This window comes from Arachis hypogaea, chromosome 8 (assembly GCF_003086295.3).
Source record: "Arachis hypogaea cultivar Tifrunner chromosome 8, arahy.Tifrunner.gnm2.J5K5, whole genome shotgun sequence".
In the NCBI taxonomy this organism is placed as follows: Eukaryota; Viridiplantae; Streptophyta; class Magnoliopsida; order Fabales; family Fabaceae; genus Arachis; species Arachis hypogaea.
This window is the reverse complement of record NC_092043.1, coordinates 41,755,037-41,776,514: the sequence shown is the minus strand read 5'-3', so window position 1 is coordinate 41,776,514 and position 21,478 is coordinate 41,755,037. Positions and strand designations below refer to the sequence as shown.

The 21,478-nt window shown below is 34.5% G+C and overlaps 3 protein-coding genes across 5 annotated transcripts; 1 reads left to right on the top strand and 2 right to left on the bottom strand.

Annotated features, from left to right (window-relative positions):
• Positions 1-706: 706 nt before the first annotated feature.
• Positions 707-7,187, top strand: LOC112707534 (FKBP12-interacting protein of 37 kDa). 2 transcript variants are annotated; one of them, XM_025759295.3, is made up of 15 exons: positions 707-1,130; positions 2,396-2,424; positions 2,544-2,583; positions 2,688-2,755; positions 3,401-3,468; positions 3,583-3,619; positions 3,937-4,024; positions 4,171-4,235; positions 4,338-4,415; positions 5,022-5,069; positions 5,225-5,278; positions 5,820-5,981; positions 6,176-6,245; positions 6,575-6,630; positions 6,900-7,187. In XM_025759295.3, exons 2-15 carry the CDS (start codon positions 2,398-2,400, stop codon positions 7,062-7,064), a joined length of 1,026 nt encoding a protein of 341 aa, XP_025615080.1. In that variant the 5' UTR covers positions 707-1,130; positions 2,396-2,397; the 3' UTR covers positions 7,065-7,187. The 2 variants fall into 2 exon arrangements, with proteins under 2 accessions (XP_025615080.1, XP_025615081.1); XM_025759296.3 differs by having other exon boundaries at positions 768-1,123.
• On the bottom strand, positions 7,151-9,531 carry LOC112707535 (uncharacterized). 2 transcript variants are annotated; one of them, XM_072201320.1, is made up of 5 exons: positions 8,826-9,531; positions 8,509-8,731; positions 8,088-8,298; positions 7,778-7,998; positions 7,151-7,439 (listed from the first exon to the last, which is right to left on the bottom strand). In XM_072201320.1, the coding sequence occupies exons 3-5, from the start codon at positions 8,115-8,117 to the stop codon at positions 7,307-7,309; spliced, it is 384 nt and encodes a 127-aa protein (XP_072057421.1). In that variant the 5' UTR covers positions 8,118-8,298; positions 8,509-8,731; positions 8,826-9,531; the 3' UTR covers positions 7,151-7,306. The 2 variants fall into 2 exon arrangements, with proteins under 2 accessions (XP_072057421.1, XP_072057422.1); XM_072201321.1 differs by having other exon boundaries at positions 8,509-9,508.
• A 5-nt stretch (positions 9,532-9,536) lies between these two features.
• LOC112707533 (glycosyltransferase-like KOBITO 1) lies at positions 9,537-16,440 on the bottom strand. Its single transcript, XM_025759294.3, has 11 exons — positions 14,667-16,440; positions 13,901-14,050; positions 13,713-13,765; positions 13,442-13,550; positions 13,211-13,345; positions 13,079-13,123; positions 11,898-12,085; positions 11,669-11,810; positions 11,296-11,342; positions 11,116-11,203; positions 9,537-10,262 (listed from the first exon to the last, which is right to left on the bottom strand). The coding sequence occupies exons 1-11, from the start codon at positions 15,027-15,029 to the stop codon at positions 9,984-9,986; spliced, it is 1,599 nt and encodes a 532-aa protein (XP_025615079.1). The 5' UTR covers positions 15,030-16,440; the 3' UTR covers positions 9,537-9,983.
• Between the last annotated feature and the right edge of the window lie 5,038 nt (positions 16,441-21,478).

Below are 21,478 nucleotides of genomic sequence, written 5' to 3'. Positions count from 1 at the left end.
GCTTCGAATAAACCTTCTCTTCCCCCTAGATCTAATGATAGTCAATCAAAAACTTCTAATATTCGAAAAAAACGGATCCTGCTTGAAAATATATTGCTTTACAAAATATAAATAGAAAACAGCATTATCAATGCTTATTTTGTCTGGGTACTTTTGGGGTGGGGACTTAATAAATGAAAAAAATATTTGGCGAAGAATTGAAGATAGGGGGAGATATTAAGAAGTGTTCTAAGGTCCCTTATGACATAGAAAAACAAATGGAATATTTATTGAAAGAGGTTAAGAAAAGTAAAACTAGTAAAAAGAAAGTAAATTTTAATGAAGAGGATAGTGATGAGATTAAGGATGCAATTAACGAAGTAATAGCGTAAGAACAATAACAAATTCCGAGGGTGTAGGTTTAGTGTCATTTCTGGTTACTGTTTTAGAATGTTTTTTAATGTTTGTTGTTGCTTTGTAATTGTTGGGTTGAATAATTGTCAATTTTCTGAGAATTGGATGGATCGGTTCAATTAGATTAGCCGAGAATCGATCCTTTAGTCGGTCCGGTTGACTTCTAAAACCATCTTGCAAAAATCAATAAAAAATTGATCGAACTGGTAATTAACCGGTGACCGAATGACCGGACCGGTTTTTTGGATCGGTTCATTACTCCAAGTCAAAACGGCGCCGTTTAAGAAAAAAAAAACCCAGCGCGTAACACCCCCACCCCTCTCTCTCTCTCTCGCTCTCTCTCCCCCAGCAGAAAACCCTAATCCGCCAATTCGAATTCGAATTCCAGCCACCACCCATAATCCTCTCTTCTCTTCGAAGAACAGCCACTACCCACCATCCCCCTTCAGAGCTCAAACTCATCACCGAACCCTTCTCTCCCTTCTCTCTCTGTCGCCCTCTCTGTCCGAGCTCTCTCTGTCGCTGCTCCTTGCCGTGGGTTGTCGCCGCTTCTCTGCTCCTCGCTGTGGGTCGTCGCTGTTTCTCCCCTCCTCCCCGTGCGTCGTTTCTGCTTCTCCCCTCCTCGTCGTTTCTGCTTCTCTGCTCAGCACCGTGTCTCGCCGTCGTTGTTTCTCCGTCGTTGCTTCTCTTCTTCGCGTGGAGTCTTTTGTCTCTGGTTCAACCCTCTCAGGTCTCAGGTCTCAAGTCTCTTCTTCTCTGCTTCAAGCCTTCAACCCTCTCATGTCTCAAGTCTCACTCTCTAACTCTCCCTGATTCTATCTCCCTGACTCTATCCCTCTGAAATTTGAAATTTATTCTGAACATGCATATGATGTATTATTGATGATTCTGCTGAATTTTGAGATATTAATGTTTTGAAATTTTATTTGAATTCAGTCCGTTGATATTGAATTAATTCTGCTGAGATTGAGTTATAAATTCAACTGTTTAATTTATTAATTCTGCTGTGATTGATTTTTAAATCCAATATGTTGTATTTGTTTTGGTGAATTGTTGTTTTGCTGTTATTGATTCAAAATAGAAACATTGCCACAATTCTGCATTGAATTTACTATATGGCTTCATATGATTTGGTTGAATTATGATTATAATTCTTAAGTTGGATACATATTTTGGATGTTTTGGAGAGTGACTTGATTGACTCGCAGGAATTCACATATGGGGGAGTTAATTTTTTAATAATTTTATTATATATTTAATGGTTCAACCCGTTGAACCATTGAACCCTACTTAACTGGTTCAATTACCGGTCCGGTTCTTGCAACGCCGTGGGTTCTTGTGAACCTGTGATTGATGATGATTGATGACTTTGTCGTTGCTCATTGCTCACTGCTTCTTGCTTAACTTGAAAATCTTGTTAATCTTGTTAATTAAATTGAGGATTGATGACTCTGTCACTGCTCATTGCTCATCCATTTAGAGATTTTTATTTTTATCTATTTCTTTTTCATGAGAGAAGAATTTTATTAAGATGAAGAGAAAGAAAATGGAGAAAGGGATAACAGAACCCACTTTACAAAAAATCAAGAAAGAAATCATATTGGTCATATGATCTACACAATCCATGTATTTTCATGTGTTCAGAATATCTAAGCTGTGAATTTATCGTTACCAGGCCCAATATAGATGCTAATGGAAAACTGTTACTAAACCATGAATTCTTTGTCAAATGGTTGATATTTTTTGGGTTGGTGACCATGATAGGAAATACAGGGAAGCTTAGGATTAAAAATGGTTAAGTTGCATTTTTTGGGTTTTTCTTTTGGTAACAATTGTAATTGGAAACTTTCATAGGTACTTTCTCATGTTTTTAGATTGGTACTCCGTACTTGGTAGTAAAAGTGAAAACACTCGGTATAACCAAAACTAGTTCAGCTCCGTTCAGCTCAGCTCCCATTCAATTTCTCTCAGAATCGTAATTTATAGGGTTTTGTTTCTGCAGTTATGACTTCTCCTGCACATTTTGACGATGTGAGTATTCTCTCTCCCTCCCTACCTCTCTCTCTCTCTCTCTCTCTCTCTCTCTCTCTCTCTCTCTCTCTGTGTTGCGTTTTCCTTTCAATCGCTCTCAATTCTTCCGAATTCCACAGGATTTTGATTTCGGAGGCGGATTCCCTGCAAGGCATTCAGGTTTCTTTTTGTTTGTTTAGTTGTTTTCGGTTTAGGTAACAGTGTTCGTTATCGAAATTTTAAGATGTGTTTGGTGGATTTTTATCGTCGTTTGTGTGATATAGGTAATAAGAGGCCTTTGCCGGATTACAACGATGAAGATTATGATAATGATCCTTTTGCGCCTAAGAAGGTACTCTAACTTTCACACTGTATCCATGAATTGAATTTGTTTTGCAATGCTAGCATTTACCACTAGGCTAAAAGCTAGAGGTGATAGATAGCTATGGTGCAGTGTTATTTCCTTGTAGTTTATTAGAATTTATTATTGGCACCGTGATCTGAGATATTAAGCTTATGGAATCCAAATGAGGGTATGCAAATAGGCCATAGTAATAGAGGAAGACGTAGGAAATTTATGGATGAATGAAACTATTGAGAAGGAGCTTAGATTTTTAGGGCTTGTGTGAGATATATGTTGTCCATGACTCTATACAATGGTATTGCTTGGTTCATGATGTATGACCCCAGCTAATGGGGATAGGACTGGTTGTTGTTTTTCTCTTTGCAGAGCTGAATTAAAGTTGTGGAGTAAGTATTGGCTTTGAGGAATGAGGTAGCTTGAGAAACATTGCTGTGTTTTTTCGCAATGAAAATCGGGGTAGTATAGTGTTATGGGGATGATTGTGATTTTTATTTGCTATTGTATTGATTGGTGAGTAAGGGAAGTTAGCATAGGTGAAGTGTGTTGATGTGTTTAAGATGGCTCACTAGTTATATGCTTACTTGCAAATGAAAAATACTAAAACACAAATTCTAACTGCAAATTGTAATGCAGACCAAATCAAAAACCGATGAGGTTGCTTCTGGTGTAACAACAGGAATGATCTTGTCACTTCGTGAGAGGTAGCTCATAGTATACAGCTTGTGTTAGACATTGTACACTGCCAGGATTGCAGTAAATTATTTGTGCCTAACCCTTCTTTTTCCTTTCATTCTTTCGAATCTTGTTATTGACAGCCTTCAGAACTGTAAGGATACACTTGCAACGTGCCAAGTACGTTTTCTTCCATTATTGGAATTTGCCCCCTCTGTTACCATTATCTTTCTTGTGCACACGTTATTGTCTAAATATTTATTATTCTGTTTTTTTTACTATTTTATTTATTTACTATCTGTCATCATGTTAAAAGTGGACTTTAGTTACAATTCATGTAATTTAAGAGATGAATTCATGATTGGTTCTCAATGGCAAGGCTTCATTTATAACTATTGTATTGTAACCATGTGGACAAAGTATTGTTGCAGCCTACTCTTCATAGTTAATTGTTTTAAAAAAAAAAAAATCATTGACTTGATCAGTGAATTTTCCAGAATGAACTTGAGGCTGCTAAATCAGAGATTCAAAGTTGGCATTCTTCAATTCAAAATGAGCCTTGTGTACCTGCTGGTGCCACTCCTGGTTAGTTTGCTCCTTGTCTTTGGCATGTTAATTGTGATATACACCTGCATTTTAATTGTTCAAGTTTTAGTTCTTTGTACACAATTGCTTTATTTTTTTGTTATAAATTTATCCGTGAACTATTAGTTAACGTTTGTTGTTTCCAGAGCCCAAAATGTTGCTTGATTATCTTCAGGCCCTGAAATCCTCAGAAGAGTCTTTAAGAGAGCAGGTTTAGAATCTAATCTGCCCTCTTTTTCTGTTGATGTAGTTCACTATCCATTGATTAATTATCAATTATCATTGACCATTGACATATATCTATTGTTATCAGCTTGAAAAGGCAAAGAAAAAGGAAGCTGCGTTCATTGTAACATTTGCAAAACGAGAACAAGAGATAGCAGAGTTGAAGGTTTCATGCTCAAAATAAGATTTTTTCTATAGCATGGCTGTATATGTGCAATTACATTTCTTTCTGACATCAACTTTGACCACCTGAGTAAAATTTATTTCCACCCTTTTAAGAATACTAACAAATTTACCCACTCTTCAATGCTAGTCAAGTTGTATTTCGTTAGCTATTTACAAGTGTTAAATATGAAAGTAGTTTGAAAGAGTGGCATTTTACAAAATATAGGGATGTGAATTGTCAAATAACCTAACTTCAGAGAAGTTAGTGTATTCTTTTAGATATTGTGGCTAGTATATTTTAACCACAAGGTAGGGTAGTATAATTTATCCTTAACACAGTGGACTTTCCGATTGAAACTTTTCATTTTATTCTCTTCATTAATTAAGTACTAGATAGGTTTATAAGAAAGTGCCATTTACTTGATTAATAGTTGTTATTGATATGAAGATGAAACTATCACGATGCCCTGTGAATCGTATAATCTTACAACACCTTGTGATCAAGCTCAAAAAAGCCAGATATGCTTTTTATTCTATTATTATTTATTTATTCCTCTTATTGTTATCATGATCAAATTAACTATTTTATTGCTGTTTATAAACTCAGTCTGCTGTGCGGGATCTAAAAGCACAACTCAAGCCACCTTCAATGCAGGTATGATTATAACATGGATGTTAAGTGTGACACTCTAGATATACACTTTTTCCTGTGCAAACAAGCAGTGTTGCTCCTTAAAAAAACTGGAATACAAACTAAACCTGTGCAAGCTTGTCCTTTGTGCCTTGATATCTTGTGAATATAATTTTCAGGCAAGAAGGTTGTTACTAGATCCAGCTATTCATGAAGAGTTCACGCGTTTAAAGGTTTGTTACTTTTAATTAGATATTGACTACTGTATAATGAAGTTTGGCTATATGCAGCTCGATGCTGACTTGTATTGAATTAACTTTGGTCTATCTTTTACTTTGTTGGTGACTTGCACATGGAGGTGGTCAAAATGTATGTCACACCATGTGTTGCACCAAGAGGATTTAGTGTAAAAAAACATCTTATCTCCATGATTAACAGTGTTAATAGTTAGCAGAAATTGCGTCCCCTTTTTACTAGAGAACTTATTAAGAGACTTTTGAAAAATTGAGATGGAAGAATATAGACAGGTGTTGTATTTTAGGTATGTGAATAATTCTTTTGTGGAGGATGGATTTAAAGTATAAAAATAAGATTTTAAGGTGGCATATTAGAATAGGCAAGAGTCTTCTAATATTTTTTAGTGTATTCATAGTCGTCACATGTCCTCAATTCCAATTATATGTATATCTTCTTGTAATAATGTCAATTAGTGGTTACATGTTTTTTGTTTTGTTTTTACCTAACATGTTCTCAACTGTTCTCATCTGATGATAGAATTTAGTAGAGGAAAAGGAGAAAAAAGTGAAGGAGTTGCAAGATAACATAAATGCAGTAAGCTTTACTACTCAAAGCAAGATGGGGAAGATGCTGATGGCTAAATGTAGAACTCTGCAGGAAGAAAATGAGGAGGTTGGGAATCATGCTTCTGAGGGAAAGGTGCTGCTCTCACACCGCTTGATGCATATTGTTGTCACCATTTTCTCTCCATAGATGTACTGTGTTAGCACTAGAACTAATGTTACACTTGCATGTATTCACATAAATATAAAACTCGGTAATCGGTATTCTTTGTTTTGATGCATTGATTGTCATGTTATCATCTTTTCCCCTTCTGTTTTCTTCCTGTGCAGATTCATGAATTAGCCATGAAAGTTGCATTGCAGAAGTCCCAGAATGCACAAATCAGAAGCCAGTTTGAAGGTTTGTTGAATGATATTCCATTTCATTATATTTTAGCTTTTGGATCCTTTGACTCATGTATTAGCTTTTCTAGGTACATTGGTAATCTTAGTTTCCTTCTTAACATATTGAGATATGGAATCAACAATGATATGTGTGTTGGCAGAATTAATCATATAAAATATATTATCTATGCTAAAAATATGTTGCGGATGGAAGATGCTGCCTTACGTTCCTCTTGTCTAAAAAGATGGATCTTCTGAGAGAAAAATATTTATGTATTCGATTACTTATATATATAATCTCACTGGAAATTAACATATAGCGTTAATCCTTCACACTGACTACAGGGTTGCAGAAACATATGCAAGGACTGACAAATGATGTGGAAAGATCCAATCAAACGGTTAACTTCTCCCTTCCTCCTTTTTTATTATTTTTTAAGGATTGCTATGCATGCCTAGTTATAAAATGCTTCATGCTTCATCTTATTTGTCAAAATTGGTGAAAATTATTGTTCATAAGGGACTTGGATGTTCTGATTTTTGTTTTGAACATGATGGTGTATTCATGTTATGTCGAGAGATAGACACAAGTTTCTTCCATGGTTGATTGTTTTAAATTAATAGTTCCAGGATATTTTAGGCGGAGACTAAGTGGATTTGTTTTGCTCAGGTTGTAATATTGCAGGAAAAATTACAAGATAAGGATCAGGAGATTCAAAAACTGAAACAAAAGCTCCAACAAAAGAATTTGATGATGGAAGATGGAAGATCGGATGCAGCAGAAAATTTTATTGAGTGTGATAAGCCGGAAGTACCTAAGGAAGCTGCCAACTAGTATATCTGACGCCAATTTTGCAGCAAACGTTCATTTTTTTTTCCGATATTTAGTTTTGCCGATGATTGTAAATTTTATATAAAACATTATAACATTTTTCTTTAATTATTACTCTTTTTGCGATTACAACTGTTACTAATTACACGGGAGGGTGCGCAGATCTAACTTAAAAAAAAAAAAAATGTTCCCACAATAATTAGCTATTGCGGTATTGCTGCCTGTAAATAGCCTCTACACTCACTCTATAGAATGATAAGTAGAACAATAGTGCATTGGCAAGTGAGCAATATCTTTATCAGTTTCGACGAGGCCATTCCAAGCCTGCACTTCCAATGTTTCCAACAGGCCCTTGGTCGAAATGCCAAGCCCTTCTCCCTGCATTATTGTTAGATGTAAGCATATAACGTTACTTCAGTTAATATAAAAGACAAATCTCAAATCCTAAATTTTAAAGAGATTATATGATAAGTTTATTCTTGCAATCACAAAACTAACTTTTTTAATTTAAGCATGAAATAATGTTGCGCATGTTAGGTGAATCGTGAATGGCTTAATCCAAAACAAATAAATGCCGTCTAATGGTATTGAACTATTGATGTATAAGCTTTGCGACATTGGTAGTTTCAAATCGCAGAACAAAACAATTATGAAAGAAATAGAAATTCTCGAATGTTTCAGTAAGTTAAAAACATTCGTAGACAGTAAGAACATACCTCCTTCCAACCCATGTTTTTGAGTAGTTTTCTAGCATAACTTCCAGATCCAAATGACATCTCCAAGGCCTCTGATGCAGCTTCTTGTGTACAGCTAGCACCGGGTGACGATGTGTATCAATATAACTGCCCTCGGAATTCTTCTGTCCATAGCCCACACCAAAACCGCCATGCAAGTTTCTTCTTTCAGCAGCCCTCTCTCTGTATTTACATCTCATTTGCTGCCATAGTTTTTATAGATAGACATTAATACCCTTAGCCATCCATCACACAAGAATTAATTGTTAGATTTCAAAATCAGACTACAAACCTCGGATGCAGGGACAGAATTTGGCAACATAGACGAATCCTTCTCTATGAGAATTTCACCTGAAGCCAAAGCAATTCCTTCCCCAGACTTTGAAGGACGGCGGATCTTTCTCTAAGATGATAATTTAGGAAAATCCCAATCTTCGTAGAGTCATAAGTTGATAGAGAAGCCACATATCTGGCACTAGGATTTCGCAATCTGTACATTTGTCCTGTTAAAAGAACAAGCAGCCATATTCAGTTATAACAATTACTTCTGGCACTATCATTTTACTGAAATTACTCCATTTAAAGTGAAATTTATATGTCAAGTCCAAATGAAATATATGATAACATTACATCTCGTGTATTTTCATAATAGTTCATGTCTTCATGATATGCAGAAAGCTAAGTAATAACAAATAAAAGTGAAAAACGCAAACCTGTTTTGACTCGTACGAGATGTGATAGGGGCAGATTGAAATTTTCCACTTATAGAATTAAAGGTGAGAGACCACACTTTATTCTCTCAAGTGTTTTTTCCACTGGAGACTATCCATTTCCGCAGATCCATCATCTGTTTCCAAGGGCACTGTCATCGTATCAGCTGTGCTATTCTCTGTCTTGTAGTCAGACAAGTAAAGATCAATAAGCGTGTCCTCTAACCTGTACATTAGCAAGATGAATAATGTCCAAGGGAAAATTTTGAATGTATAATCATTTCAATGGAATAACTTTCTTGAAGCTTGAAGGTACATACCATTCTGATGGTGGCGGAGGAAGGTTTTAAATAGTTGGAGTGCTCACAGAATTGACGATATCTATTACAAATACATCTACTTAGTTAACTGTCTTCACTCATTCATTACCACTACATGCTTGAAACACGTAACGTTGATGCTCAAAGAGTAATAGAAATCACTTGTCAAAACATGAGCAAACTCCAAACGCCTTTGAATCTAATCAATTTGCCCTTCAAGCTTAGATGTCCTTTTATGAAAAATAGTTGTATCTAAAACGCACTAGCTTAATACGGTTTATGTAAAAAAGACGAACTCAAATATGAAAAAGTAAAGTAGTTCAAGGACAAGAAAGTTAAAACTAAATCAAGAAGGGGGAACATCAACGATCTGAGAGCATGGAAACGTCAAGATCAGAGACAAAAACTACACCTTAGCTTGAGCCTTCAAAGTTGTCATGGGACTACAACGTCTTCCCTGAGCTGCCTAAACTCAGATATAAATCATTGAAGCTTATAACTCTTCTACTTACAAAGTTACAAGTACTTCATGCCCTGTCGGGACCATGACATAGAATATTTCCACAACTTACCTATTAATATTATCATTCACATAAAATCCCAAATATCCCTACCATAATATGGAGAATGTTCATGTTTAGGCCTGGACGTTTATTATTGCCACAGAAAGACAACCTTGACTTGGAAAAATCCCAAAAATTAGAAGAGAGGTGTTATAAATTTAGTTATTATTCTTTTTAGGAATGTGTTAATAGTGCAAGTCATGTCGGGTCATGAAAATATACCACGATAAATTTCAACCACAAATGTGCTCAGATCCGACATAAAGCAACCATTTATCATACAAAAATAATTCACACATTTACAATCAAGTCTTACTATTGTATGACAAAAAATAGATTAAAAAAAAGAAATCCCACCGCTGCACTTTAGGTTTCCTGCTGATACATCTCCAACTATTTTCATAAGGGGCCATCCAATGCTAGAGACAACTATGTCCACAAGAATCTCGTACATTAGATGGATAGCAACGAAGCATCAAACGTTTCTGGATAGCTAGAGAATGCAGCAAACTTGCTCTTCTTCCGCTGCATATGATTGGACATAGTATATATATAGATGGAAGGGGAAGGAAATGGTGTAAGATTGATCAAGACTTCAAGAGTGAGAATAGGGCTCATTATCTTCTACTTCTGGTGGAGACATTGGCGGAACAGCCATTTCATGAAATGCAGCAGATTCAATATCCAGAACTCTCCTTGCGGTAGCTTCAGATTCCAAGGTCCTTACAGTCTTTCTAGGGAGTGATGCAGACGCATCAGCTCTTGATGAGTTGCTACTATCGATAGAGAGCAAAAAATTCTCTTTGGAAAGTGTTGGGGCAGATGCAATAACTGAGCTGAAGACCCCAGATTCCCTCAAACTTTGTATTATGACCTGAATGTGAATACGTTGGGAAAGCAACTTTATGTTATAAAGATATATAAGGGGAAGGGAACAAATACAATTCATGTAGTATTATTTTAGTGGAAATAAGTTCTTAATTGTTCTAAATGCGAATTAACTGTGATAAAAAAGAATATAGATCTTCAAATTAGATCACTTTCCAAATGCTGACATATTAGTGTTAGTATCTTCTTTCTTTTCATATGACTCTGTTACATATCCAATGTATGGTTTTGGAGAAGTAATGTGTTAAGTATCTAAGGAAAGTGGGAAACCACAATTAGAAGCTAGCTGATAAGGGGGAAGAACCACTCTCCTTATATAAAATATCAAGCATCGCATACTACCGGATGTGAGACTTTGAGCACCCCATAATACCCAAGTCCCTAACATAATGTGTGCTAATTCTGATAGAGAGAAGAATGAGAATGAGGATTCGAGACTTCGAGTAGATCATTCAGGAAAATAGACTAGAATCGGGCCCTGCAGGGAGGTAGTCTCTTGGAAGGTAGCATCTTACTATCCCCCTTTTTCTTACAATAAATAATACACTCATCTCATCTCATCTCATCTCAATTCTCTGCTATATTCTTCTAATTCTGCTACTGTTCTAACTATTTCTGCAACTGTTAGTCTGTTTCAGTAGTTTTTCTACTTCTATAATTGTTGAGGTACCAGGCTATTACAGATTCTTTTCCATCTCATGTTCTATCGATTTCTGCAATTTTGGTCTGTTTCTGTGGTGGTTCTACTTCTAAAATTGTTGAGGTACCAGGTTCTAACAGATTCTTTTCCATATCAAATATAAGATCCACTTTTTTGAATAAATAATGAATATGCTTACCATGGGAGTATATATGCGAGTCAATATCCCCTTCCTCAGCAGTTTCAACTTCACGTCTTTATCACCCCACACAACGTGCTCATTATACCTGGAGTAGGAAGCAAAAACTAAATGATTTTGGTAGAAAAAGCAAAGGAGATGGAGAACATGTGTAAAAATCAAGAATTTAAGCCAACATACCACTTCAACATTTCATCCTCAGTTGCTGTTGAAGCAATGATGAAAGCCTGAAATTTATATGGCATAAATGGATATTTGCATGGAAATTTCATTCCAGAATATACACCTGATTCTCATAGCTGGGGGGGAAAAAATGGGAGCACAGAGCAGAAGGGTCCAACAATTGAGGGAATTAAGAGGTGTGATTTTTTCCCTATTTTTTAGCAACTAGAATCTGTGACGATTGGTCAACCTTAAGTTCAAACTATAGTAATCTAATTATATACTGCACGGGTAAGACAAATCCCATTTTTTCCCCAATATTCAACCAAGTGGTTAAGTGGACAGAAAAGAAAGTAAAAGAATAAGGTGGAAAAAGAGTTCATGAACTCACAGATCTGTCAAATTCCAACATGAAGCATCTTTTTACATCTTCTTTGGTAGGTTTGCAACCACAGCGATCACGTCTGGAAGTGAGGTCTGAGAATTTAGCATATGTGTAATGCAAAACAGCAGCCTCCTCCAACTTGATCTCACTAGCATAATTCATGAGAACATCATGGAATTCATAAGTGAAAAAACATCAAGGGGAGACATAAATATAATCAATCAACAGAACATACTTTGGGGATTTCATGTAGTTATGCCATCTGTGTGCACCATTTGGACGAAGATGATCTTGTATACGGGCAGCTGATTTACCATTTCCGTAAGTCAGAAAGTAGTTTGGATTCCCACGTACAGAATCTTTGTAATTGCCAAAGTATGTATCTTTTGGAAGATGGTCATAATTCTTCTTAAACATTGATACCTGAATCAACAGATCAGGAGAAAATGGAGATAGAAGTATCAATGCCAAAACATGCAACTGCATTTATAAGGAAACCAATATATGATTTATCGGTTTCCTCTTTACAAAGTACTGCTCAATTAAAATCTAAGATTACAAATTCAGTAATTTAAAATTCATTCCATTGCACAATAATTGGTTGAACCGTTGAAATCAATCTATGCCTTTTAAATCTGGTCAATAATTGTTGTTCAGTAATGGCTACAAGGTTCATTGACGCATTAAGTTATGACTATTACAGGTGATTGTTAGCTATGCTAAAAGTTCAGGGTGTTCGTGAGTGTGAAAGTGGAAAGGGGTAAGTGGTACCTATACAGTATACCAGTACTGTGTATAGCAAGGTGTAATAGCTTCGTACCACATATATTAAGACTAGGCATACGCACCAGAATAAAGACAGAAAGTGTAAAGAGCAGTTGTATAGAGGAGAGAGTTGAAGTGAGCATGAAGAAAGAACAGAGGAGGTGGAAGGCATCAGGGTAATACCATTCCAGTCTCTGTGAGCGTATTAATGGAAGAATCAAACACAGAAAAAGTAGAGAACAAGGTAGCATTAGAGAAGCTACCACTCTCCTAAGGTCCTGCCCAGTCTAAATTCCTCCTTCCCTCTTCTAATTCCCTTCACGTCTCTCATATACATTCTCAACTCTCTCCCCTATAATAGAATCGTCCCTCACTCATGCCCTCCCCACTAACTTTTCTTCTGCTGTATATAAAAGGCAAGGGAGCTATTTTACGAATATCTTCTCTAACTAAATTAAGTGATTCTTTTCCCTCTACTAAGCCTTAAAAGTAAAACCAAATAGAAAAATAGATCTTCATGATTCCAAAAGTCAAAATTCCTTTTGTTATTCAGTGATTCTACAAACTCAGGTGCTCCAAAGGGTTCTTTGTTAAGTAATAAGTAGAACAGAAACTTCTGGCAAAGGACTATGTATAGCTTCAGCAACTTACCTCACTAAAAGGTTCTTTAATATCATCTCGCTCAACACTGCTCTCCTGAAAACCATAGACACAAGCATTATTACACCACTGAAGTTCTTACCAGTTCCATGAAGGAAGCATGAACCAGCAAATTCTACTCACATAGTTGGGAAATATGACCATGTCTACATTTCCTGGAACCTCAAGAAGCAACTGCCTCAAAGAATACTCTCGAGCACCCGCTGGGTGTATTAATTCATCCGTATCAAGGTGAAGAATCCACTCCATACCAGCATCCTGATGTTTAAACGTGGAAAATATTGTGTTAATTATCTAAAGTAGGCACCAAATGATAACAACTTTTATTAAACAGTGTGTGCTGCAAAACCATACCCTTGCCATGACAATAGCCATCTCCATATTGAGGGATTGCTTCACAAAAAGTTCGTAATTGCATGGTTTATAAAAGAAACCTGCTAGCCATGTCTCGTTCCAAATTCGGCTGATGCAACCAACGATGTAAAGAATAATAATAACAAAACTATCTTAGAAGCTGAAGATTTAGGGTCTCTCAGGAATTGAAAAATCTCAAGAACAATCTACAATTTGTAAACTAAAAGAAATAAATTCAACAGATAAGAGTTGTTAAGAAATTGGTAAAAACCTCTTTGCTTGTTGCTCTTCCAGCTCCTTTGTTCTATATACAACCTTGACACCCTGATGAAATAAGATAACCAAATAAAAATAATATATTATTAAGGATTAGAAAGTCAGAAAACAAAAATAGATCCAAAGACGTGTTCTGGTTCTGATATATGGATAAGGTACCAACTACCAAGTTAGTTAACTTACCGGAATTGATTTCAGGACCTTTGATACTTCAGGAGAAGCAGCCTTACCCTCCACAAAGAGAAAGAAGTTCGTCACTCCAATGACTTTATGATAAAACATCCAAGGTAGAATCTGTTCTAGCCCTGCCGATGTACTAGTCGTAATACAGATCTGCACATCAAGAATTAAATGCAGTTAGATCAATAGCAATGCTTTCAAGAAATTTGTAAGATAAGACAAACAGAGTTCTAAACAATCTTCCTTTTATACTTTGTTGATAACAGGATTTCAGAAGCAAAACCAAAAATCAACAACTAGCAAGTACCAGCAAATTACAACAATGACAAAGATTTCAAATTACAAAACAACTTATCAAACATAGATATATAGCTTAATGCATCATCACTAACAGAAATCATCAGGATTCATGATGTACTGTGAGCGATGTACAACACAACAAGGATAGATCCAAATTGTTTATCCATGAAACAATAATAAATGAAAATTCCCCGCGTTTCCCATCAAAACAGAGCAAAAACGGACACATCACATGATTAAATGAAACAGCAAAAGCAAAAACACCTTTAAATAGTTCAAAATTTGAACTTTGAAGTGATTGAGAACTACAAACTCGACATGTACCAAACCCTAAAATCAAAACTAGTACAGTACCAGGTAGCCAATCTCTTCAGTTGGAACTGGAAAGTACAAAAGTTTAGTCAAAATAGGCATAACCCAAACCAAAATACAAATCACGGAAGTAAAAAAGGAAAAGAAAAGAATGAACCTTAGGTTTGATATTAGCGGCATAGTCAAGTTTCCAGTTGTGGTAGTAAGGGAAGGAGGGGGAAGAGGTGCGGCCAAGATTAAGACAGTCGGAGGCGGAGGAGGAGTGTGAGAGGGGGGAGAGAGGAGAAGGGTCTGCCATACCAGGGAAGTGGTGAGAACCAGGAGGGGACAAAAGGGAAGCTGGATCTGTTATGCCACCTCGCCATTGGAGGACGAATGCTATGGCTGCCAAGGAAACTGGGAGGAGGGTGAGGAGGAGAAGAATCTTGGAGAGGAAAGAGTTGGAAGATAGTGAGGCGAAGGAGGAGGAGGAGGAAGGGTTACTGCGGAGAGGAACGTGGAGTTGGTGGTGGCTCGGCATCGTTGATCGACGGTGGTTGGCACCAGAACTAACAGCTTACCCGTCACATAAGCTAATCGTGAGTCGTGAGTCGTGACTGTGACTCTAACTATAGCTTCGAGGACGCCAGGACGGTGATAGATTGAATGCTAAAGTTAGTCCAAATTTTTAACCTTCGAATCAAGTTGCTCCTATTTTTTTTTTCTTTCAATTAACTTGATATTGGATCTTTTCTTACGTGCATCTTGTTAGTCCTTTACAATTACAAACACCAGTTTTATTATTGTTAATGGATTGCCAGCATGGATGATTTGTGATCAATTGCTGCAATGGTTATAGCTTACGTAGAGGATGATATCAGATTATTTGGAAGAAGACTGTTGTTTTGGAGAGAAATCTATCTATATGGTGGATGTACTCTATAATAACTAATGTGCATATTTTTAAAAGTATTTTTTAATATATTTTTTAATTTATTAAATATAATTTATTACGATAAATTAATTATATTAATTAAGTAATTTAATTAAATATTTAAATATAAAAATATTAAAAAATTATCATAATTTATTATTTTAGTCATCAGTTAATTATTTATAGTTAAAAATATAAAATAAAATATATTATTAAATTATTAAACTAAAAATATAAATTAATAATTAACAAATTAACAAATTCAAAACAAGCTGAAACTCCATGTGTCATGGCAAAATATCTGAAGAAGAAGGATGAAGAAAATCATATTCGAGTCTTCGGGGAGAAACTAGATTTAAAGGACGAAGTCGCCAGATTGAAAGAAAACTATATAAATATGGAAGAGTCGGTTGCCCGAGGTATGGATGAAATGACCAATAACCTAAAGGCTCAATTCTAGGTTGGCTCTCGAAGTAGACCTCTCTCCTATTGACTTTGATAGGATTGTGGTCAACAGGAAGATTGTCTATCTCGTGAAAGATGACATCCCTTCTTGAGATCCAAAGATACCGGGCATTCAAATTGAAAAAACTTCTCAGAAATTCTCAACTCGAATGGATGAAGATCTTCCCTCTTCTTTAAATCCTCTTGCCAAGACACTCCCTACCGAGACACTTCGTGCGACTCAAGATGAAGTTGTTGCCGACCCTGACCACTATTTGGTATTTTTCTGGTTCGGTTTGTGGGCATTTACACAATTTATTTTGTAATAGCTGTAATTGAATATTTTGCATGATGACTGCAAGCTCTTTTAAAAATATTTTCAACAATTTATTTTGTGATAGTTTTTATGTGAATCAACAAATATCCTTTTAATATTTTGCTTTGAATTTGTTTGTTGTAGCTACTTTTGAGTTTTTGCAGCTTCGTAATAAGTTACTGCAAACTTCTCTTTTGAATTCGATTTGGTCAAGTTATTTTACGAGGTCAAATAACTTGTTTTGAAAGTGTCGGCCCCATGGACTTTGGACACTTTGTACATATATACATAAAAATTACGCTTAATTTACTTATTTTAAAAGTTATTTTTATGAAATTATTGTCAAATTAATTTTAATTTTTTTAAAAAATTAGCGTCAAGAATATATTTAATGTAAATAAATATTTTAAAATAAAATAAAACAAAATAAAATTTATATTTTTGATATTACATGACTCTCATTTTTATTTTTATCCCATCTTTTGTATTGGGCTTTGTAAGCTCTCCTATTAAACCACCCAAAAAAACACTAATCACTCTTTCCTGCATGGTGTATCATATTAAATATTATCTCGCTTGCTTTTTTGAATTGGGTTTGGCCCACAAAGCCAAAAAAAGAAAGGCAGTAGATTTTAGGGGTGTTCGTGGTGCGGTTTGGTTCGATTTTAAGAGAAAAAGTCATCCGATCCGAACGTTTAATTTATGTGCGGTGCGGTTTGGATTGAATGAACTTTTTTTTGAAAATCCGATTCGATCTGATCCGATTACAAGCGGTTTGGATCGGTTTGTATTTACGGTTTTTTAAATAAAAAAAATTAAATACATATCAAGTCTTAACAATATCTTAAAAAGTCAACGATAACATAACAATAGAAATAAAATCATAGGTTAATTAAAATAAATAAATAAATAACATTTTGAACATAAAATATTTATTAAATAATAATAATACATGAATAATAGAAAAATATATAACAAATTGAATATGTTATAAGTATAATTGTAAATATAATAATAAAATAATAATATTATAGTACATTGTGCGGTTTGGATTGGATTGAATCGGTTATGAAAAGTAGATTCAAAATCCGATCCAATCCAGCAGTTTGCAAAAAATAGAATCCAATCAAATCTAAATTAATACGATTTTAATCAATTTTCGGTTTAAATTGAATTGAATGAACGATTTAATTTAGATCGATCTAAATTTAAACACCCCTAATAAGTTTCACTACAAATCCGTTAATATTCAAAAGGGGTTGGACAAATTTCCCAACGCACACGATTACTACTCCATGCAACATCTAGTACAACCAAGAAGTTCTTCTTTGGTAGCCCATTCTTCAAATGATTTTAAGCTGTATCTAAATCATTTGAGTAACAATTTCATCAATCAAATCTAAACCATTTTTCATATTGTGAAGCTATGTTAACTTTATGAATATTTTTTTACAATCTATCTTTCTAGATCTAATCTCAAATTGGTGCAAGTATTTAACTTTTAAAGCATCATAACTATTTATAGTTATTGTCACAAAAAGACTATTCATTAAAAAGACTAAAAATTATAACCACATCTTCTAATATTACATCACACTCACTAACTAAAAAGTATATTTATCCAGGTGTCATCTCTTAATTAGAGTGTTTATCATTGTCGACTGACATTGAATTATTCCAATTTAAAAACTTGATAAAAATTAGTTTGCCGTAAATATTCTTTCACAATAGAATGTATAGTGAAAATAGATGGTTACACGTTAATATTCGTAAATCCTATAAAACATAATCAAATATTACATCAACCAAAATTATTTATGAAACACTAATTAAATAATTCAAATTTCCATTAATTAAATTATATTTAATTATTTTATCACAATTTATAACGGTAAAATATAATTATTTGTTATCGCTAACATAATTTAATTAAATTTAACAAATTACCATTTATTATCCGAATAATAAAATAATATCATAATTAATTATAATTTTTTAATAACCCTAAATTATTATTAACAGTAAAACTTCCACTTTTATTCTATTATTAACATACATACAAGGCTAATATAATTGATATTATTATAATATAATAATTAATCACTTAAAATAACTTATTATTTATATATCCAAAAATTTAAAAAAATCTAATTTATTAATAAAAATAAATAATTTATTAAATTAACAATAAATCTAATATTAATAAATTAATTATATTAATTAATTTATTAACACTAAATTCATTCATTAATACGTACGGCTAACATATCTAACAATAATTAATTATATCCAAAACTTTAAAAATTTAATTATAATAAATATGTTAATTATATATATACTATATTTTATATATATCTGACAACAATAATTACTAATAATACTTAAATATATCTAAAATTATAATTCTAATAACTATTATTAAATACACTAACATAACTTGGATTTTTTTTATAAAAATACTATTTGTACATCAAACTCAACTACTAAAATCAATTACTAATATATTTGTGTATAAATATATCTATAGTTTAATTTATTTTTAATGTATATTTATATTCTAATATGTATTTTATACTGATAGTTAATTTTATAATGACTAATTTTAATATATACATAGCATAATTAATTGTTCTAATATATATTAAGCTATGTTAGCTATCACTTAATTATTATAGACAACATTAATTTAATAATATTATCATTATTATTTTTATTAAATTAAAAAATTAAAAATAATAACTTATATAATTAAAATGACAGAAATAATTAATAATAATGTAAAATTTATAAATTAAGAAGTGGGAGTACGTACTTCTCATCTAGTGCCCGACGCTCTGTTAGGGTTTCACTGCGCCACCTCCATGGTTACACCTTTCTTTGTCTTTTCTTCGTCAAACTCTTTTCCATCTTCTTCTATTTTTTATTTTTTCTTTAATTTCTTTTTCACTTAGCTCCCTAATTTTCGTTTTCTCTCCCAATTCATTGCTCTTTTAATTCATTCCATTTTCTAATTCATTCATTCCATATATCTTATGTCTCTTTGGAATCATTGAATACCAATTCTGATTTTCTCTATACCATGAACAACAAATCAGAGACTCAGAACCCTCATATAATTGCTATGACGGTGGAGGGTGCCAGCCTTCAAGTGGCACCCAAAGAAATATGAAACTGCTCTCGTGGAATTGTCGGGGTTTGGGGAGACCCCTGACAATCCACAATCTTAAAGGGATTTGCAAATCCTACTCCCCGAGGTTGGTTTTATCTGTGAAACAAAAAATCAATCTCGACAAGTTGAAGGAAAACTAAGATCTTGTGGTTTCAAGGAATGGTTTATTGTAGATCCGGATGGATTATCAGGGGGTTTGGCAATGGCATGGAGGGATGGTTGCACTGTTCAGATTTTACAGCATGGTAGATTTTTTATTGCGGCATCAGTTCTGACAGCTGGTTTTAATGATCCCTATGGTGTTCTAGGTGTTTATCTCAGTTCAAATGATCAACATAGAATGGCTCAATTTGCTTAATTAACTTCAGTCACCCAACAGTTCGATGGTAAGATTGTGTTAATGGGGAATTTTAATGCCATTTCTAATCAATTGGAGAAAGAAGGTGGGGGTGCTAAATCTCCTTCTTCTATTGAAACCTTTAATAGTTTTATTGATGATAATTCCCTGATTGATATTGGTATGGTCGGAAGACCATTCACTTGGTCAAATAAACGAAGGGGTGATGAGTTGATACAGGAAAGACTGGACCGATTCCTGGTAGGAGTTGATTGGCAGCAACTCTATCCCAATGCAACGGTTCTTAGACTGTCAGAATCAGGCTCGGATCATGCCCCTCTTATCCTAGACTCTAATCCGAGAACTGAGAGATCTAAACGCCGATTCAAATTCCAAGAAAGATGGTGTTCCAATGATGAAATACGGCAGATTGTTAGAGAGGTTTGGCATGAACAGATTGATGGTTCAGCCATGTATATCCTAGCTCAAAAAATAAAGCGTTGTCGGCATAAGATTGTCAAATGGCAGCAAGAACACAGATCTAATTCGAAGGTGGAGATTGATTTACTACAGTCGGAATTAGAGGAACTTCGTTTAGCAGGAATTCATGGAGGCGACATCATTTCAGAAATAGAGGACAAACTTGAAAAAGCATTGCAAAATGAGGAATCTTATTGGAAAGATAAGTCTAGAGTCAAATGGCTCAAATATGGTGATTAGAATACAGCTTTCTTCCATCAGAAATTTAGAAATCGAACCCGAAGGAATAGAATTTGGCAACTAACTGGCAATGATGGTGAAGTGGCTACTTCAAATGCTGGTATTGCTTCTGTGGCTGAATCTTATTTCAAGGACATCTTTTCCTCCACTTGTCATGAGAACCCTGAACCTCTGTTTACTGATTTTGAACCTAAGGTTACAGCTCACATGAACCGTAGGCTTCAAAGACCAGTGACTATTGAGGAAGTGAAATGCGCAACATTTAGCATTCATCCTCAAAGTGCCCCAAGAAATGATGGTATGACAACAAAATTTTTTCAAAGCTTCTGGAACATACTTAGTGGTGATGTGTTTCGAGCAGTTAAGAGCTTCTTTTCTGGGGGCAGAATCTTGAAGGGTTTTAACCACACTCAGATCTGTCTTATTCCCAAGATTTCTGATGCTAAAGATATGACTCAGGTAAGACCAATAAGCCTATCTTCAGTCTTTTACAAGATTATCTCCAAAGTATTTGTACATAGGCTTCAGAGTATGATGAATAGACTAATTAGCCCTACGCAAAGTGCTTTTATTAAAGGCAGATTAATCTCTGATAATATCCTAATTGCTCACGAGTGTATGCATTACTTGAAGAACAAAAAAAGGGGTTTCGAAAATGAAATGGCGCTAAAATTAGATATGAGTAAGGCATATGATAGGGTGGAATGGCACTTTCTTTGGTTTATATTGGAGAAGTTTGGTTTTGACTCTCGATGGATCATGTGGATTCGAGAATTAGTGACAACTGTTTCTTATTCTATTATTGTGGAAGGACAACCTTATGGTTTCTTCAAACCAAATAGAGGTATTCGACAAGGAGATCCTCTATCCCCCTATCTTTTTCTTTTTTGTGCAGAAGGTCTCTCCTTCTTACTACACAAGGCAGAACAAAACAGACTAATTCAGGGTCTTCAGATACATAGGCGATGTCCCAAGGTCAACCACCTCCTGTTTGCTGATGATTCCATTTTATTCTATAAGGCTAATCCTGAAGCATGTTCAAATATCCTGCATTTATTGAATTCTTATGA

What these genes read in the sequence shown, in the direction of transcription:
- LOC112707534 (XM_025759295.3), top strand. Translation starts at nt 2,398, where the DNA reads ATGACTTCTCCTGCACATTTTGACGAT. An exon ending in TCAAGCCACCTTCAATGCAG is followed by an intron (nt 5,070 to 5,224) that starts GTATGATTATAA and finishes TATAATTTTCAG; the next exon opens with GCAAGAAGGTTGTTACTAGA. An exon ending in TGGAAAGATCCAATCAAACG is followed by an intron (nt 6,631 to 6,899) that starts GTTAACTTCTCC and finishes TGTTTTGCTCAG; the next exon opens with GTTGTAATATTGCAGGAAAA.
- LOC112707535 (XM_072201320.1), bottom strand. Translation starts at nt 8,117, where the DNA reads ATGTTGCCAAATTCTGTCCCTGCATCCGAG. An exon ending in ATTCTGTCCCTGCATCCGAG is followed by an intron (nt 7,999 to 8,087) that starts GTTTGTAGTCTG and finishes AAACTATGGCAG; the next exon opens with CAAATGAGATGTAAATACAG. An exon ending in AAAACATGGGTTGGAAGGAG is followed by an intron (nt 7,440 to 7,777) that starts GTATGTTCTTAC and finishes ACAATAATGCAG; the next exon opens with GGAGAAGGGCTTGGCATTTC.
- LOC112707533 (XM_025759294.3), bottom strand. Translation starts at nt 15,029, where the DNA reads ATGCCGAGCCACCACCAACTCCACGTTCCTCTCCGCAGTAACCCTTCC. An exon ending in TGGTCATATTTCCCAACTAT is followed by an intron (nt 13,124 to 13,210) that starts GTGAGTAGAATT and finishes TATGGTTTTCAG; the next exon opens with GAGAGCAGTGTTGAGCGAGA. An exon ending in TTAAAGAACCTTTTAGTGAG is followed by an intron (nt 12,086 to 13,078) that starts GTAAGTTGCTGA and finishes CTGTTGATTCAG; the next exon opens with GTATCAATGTTTAAGAAGAA.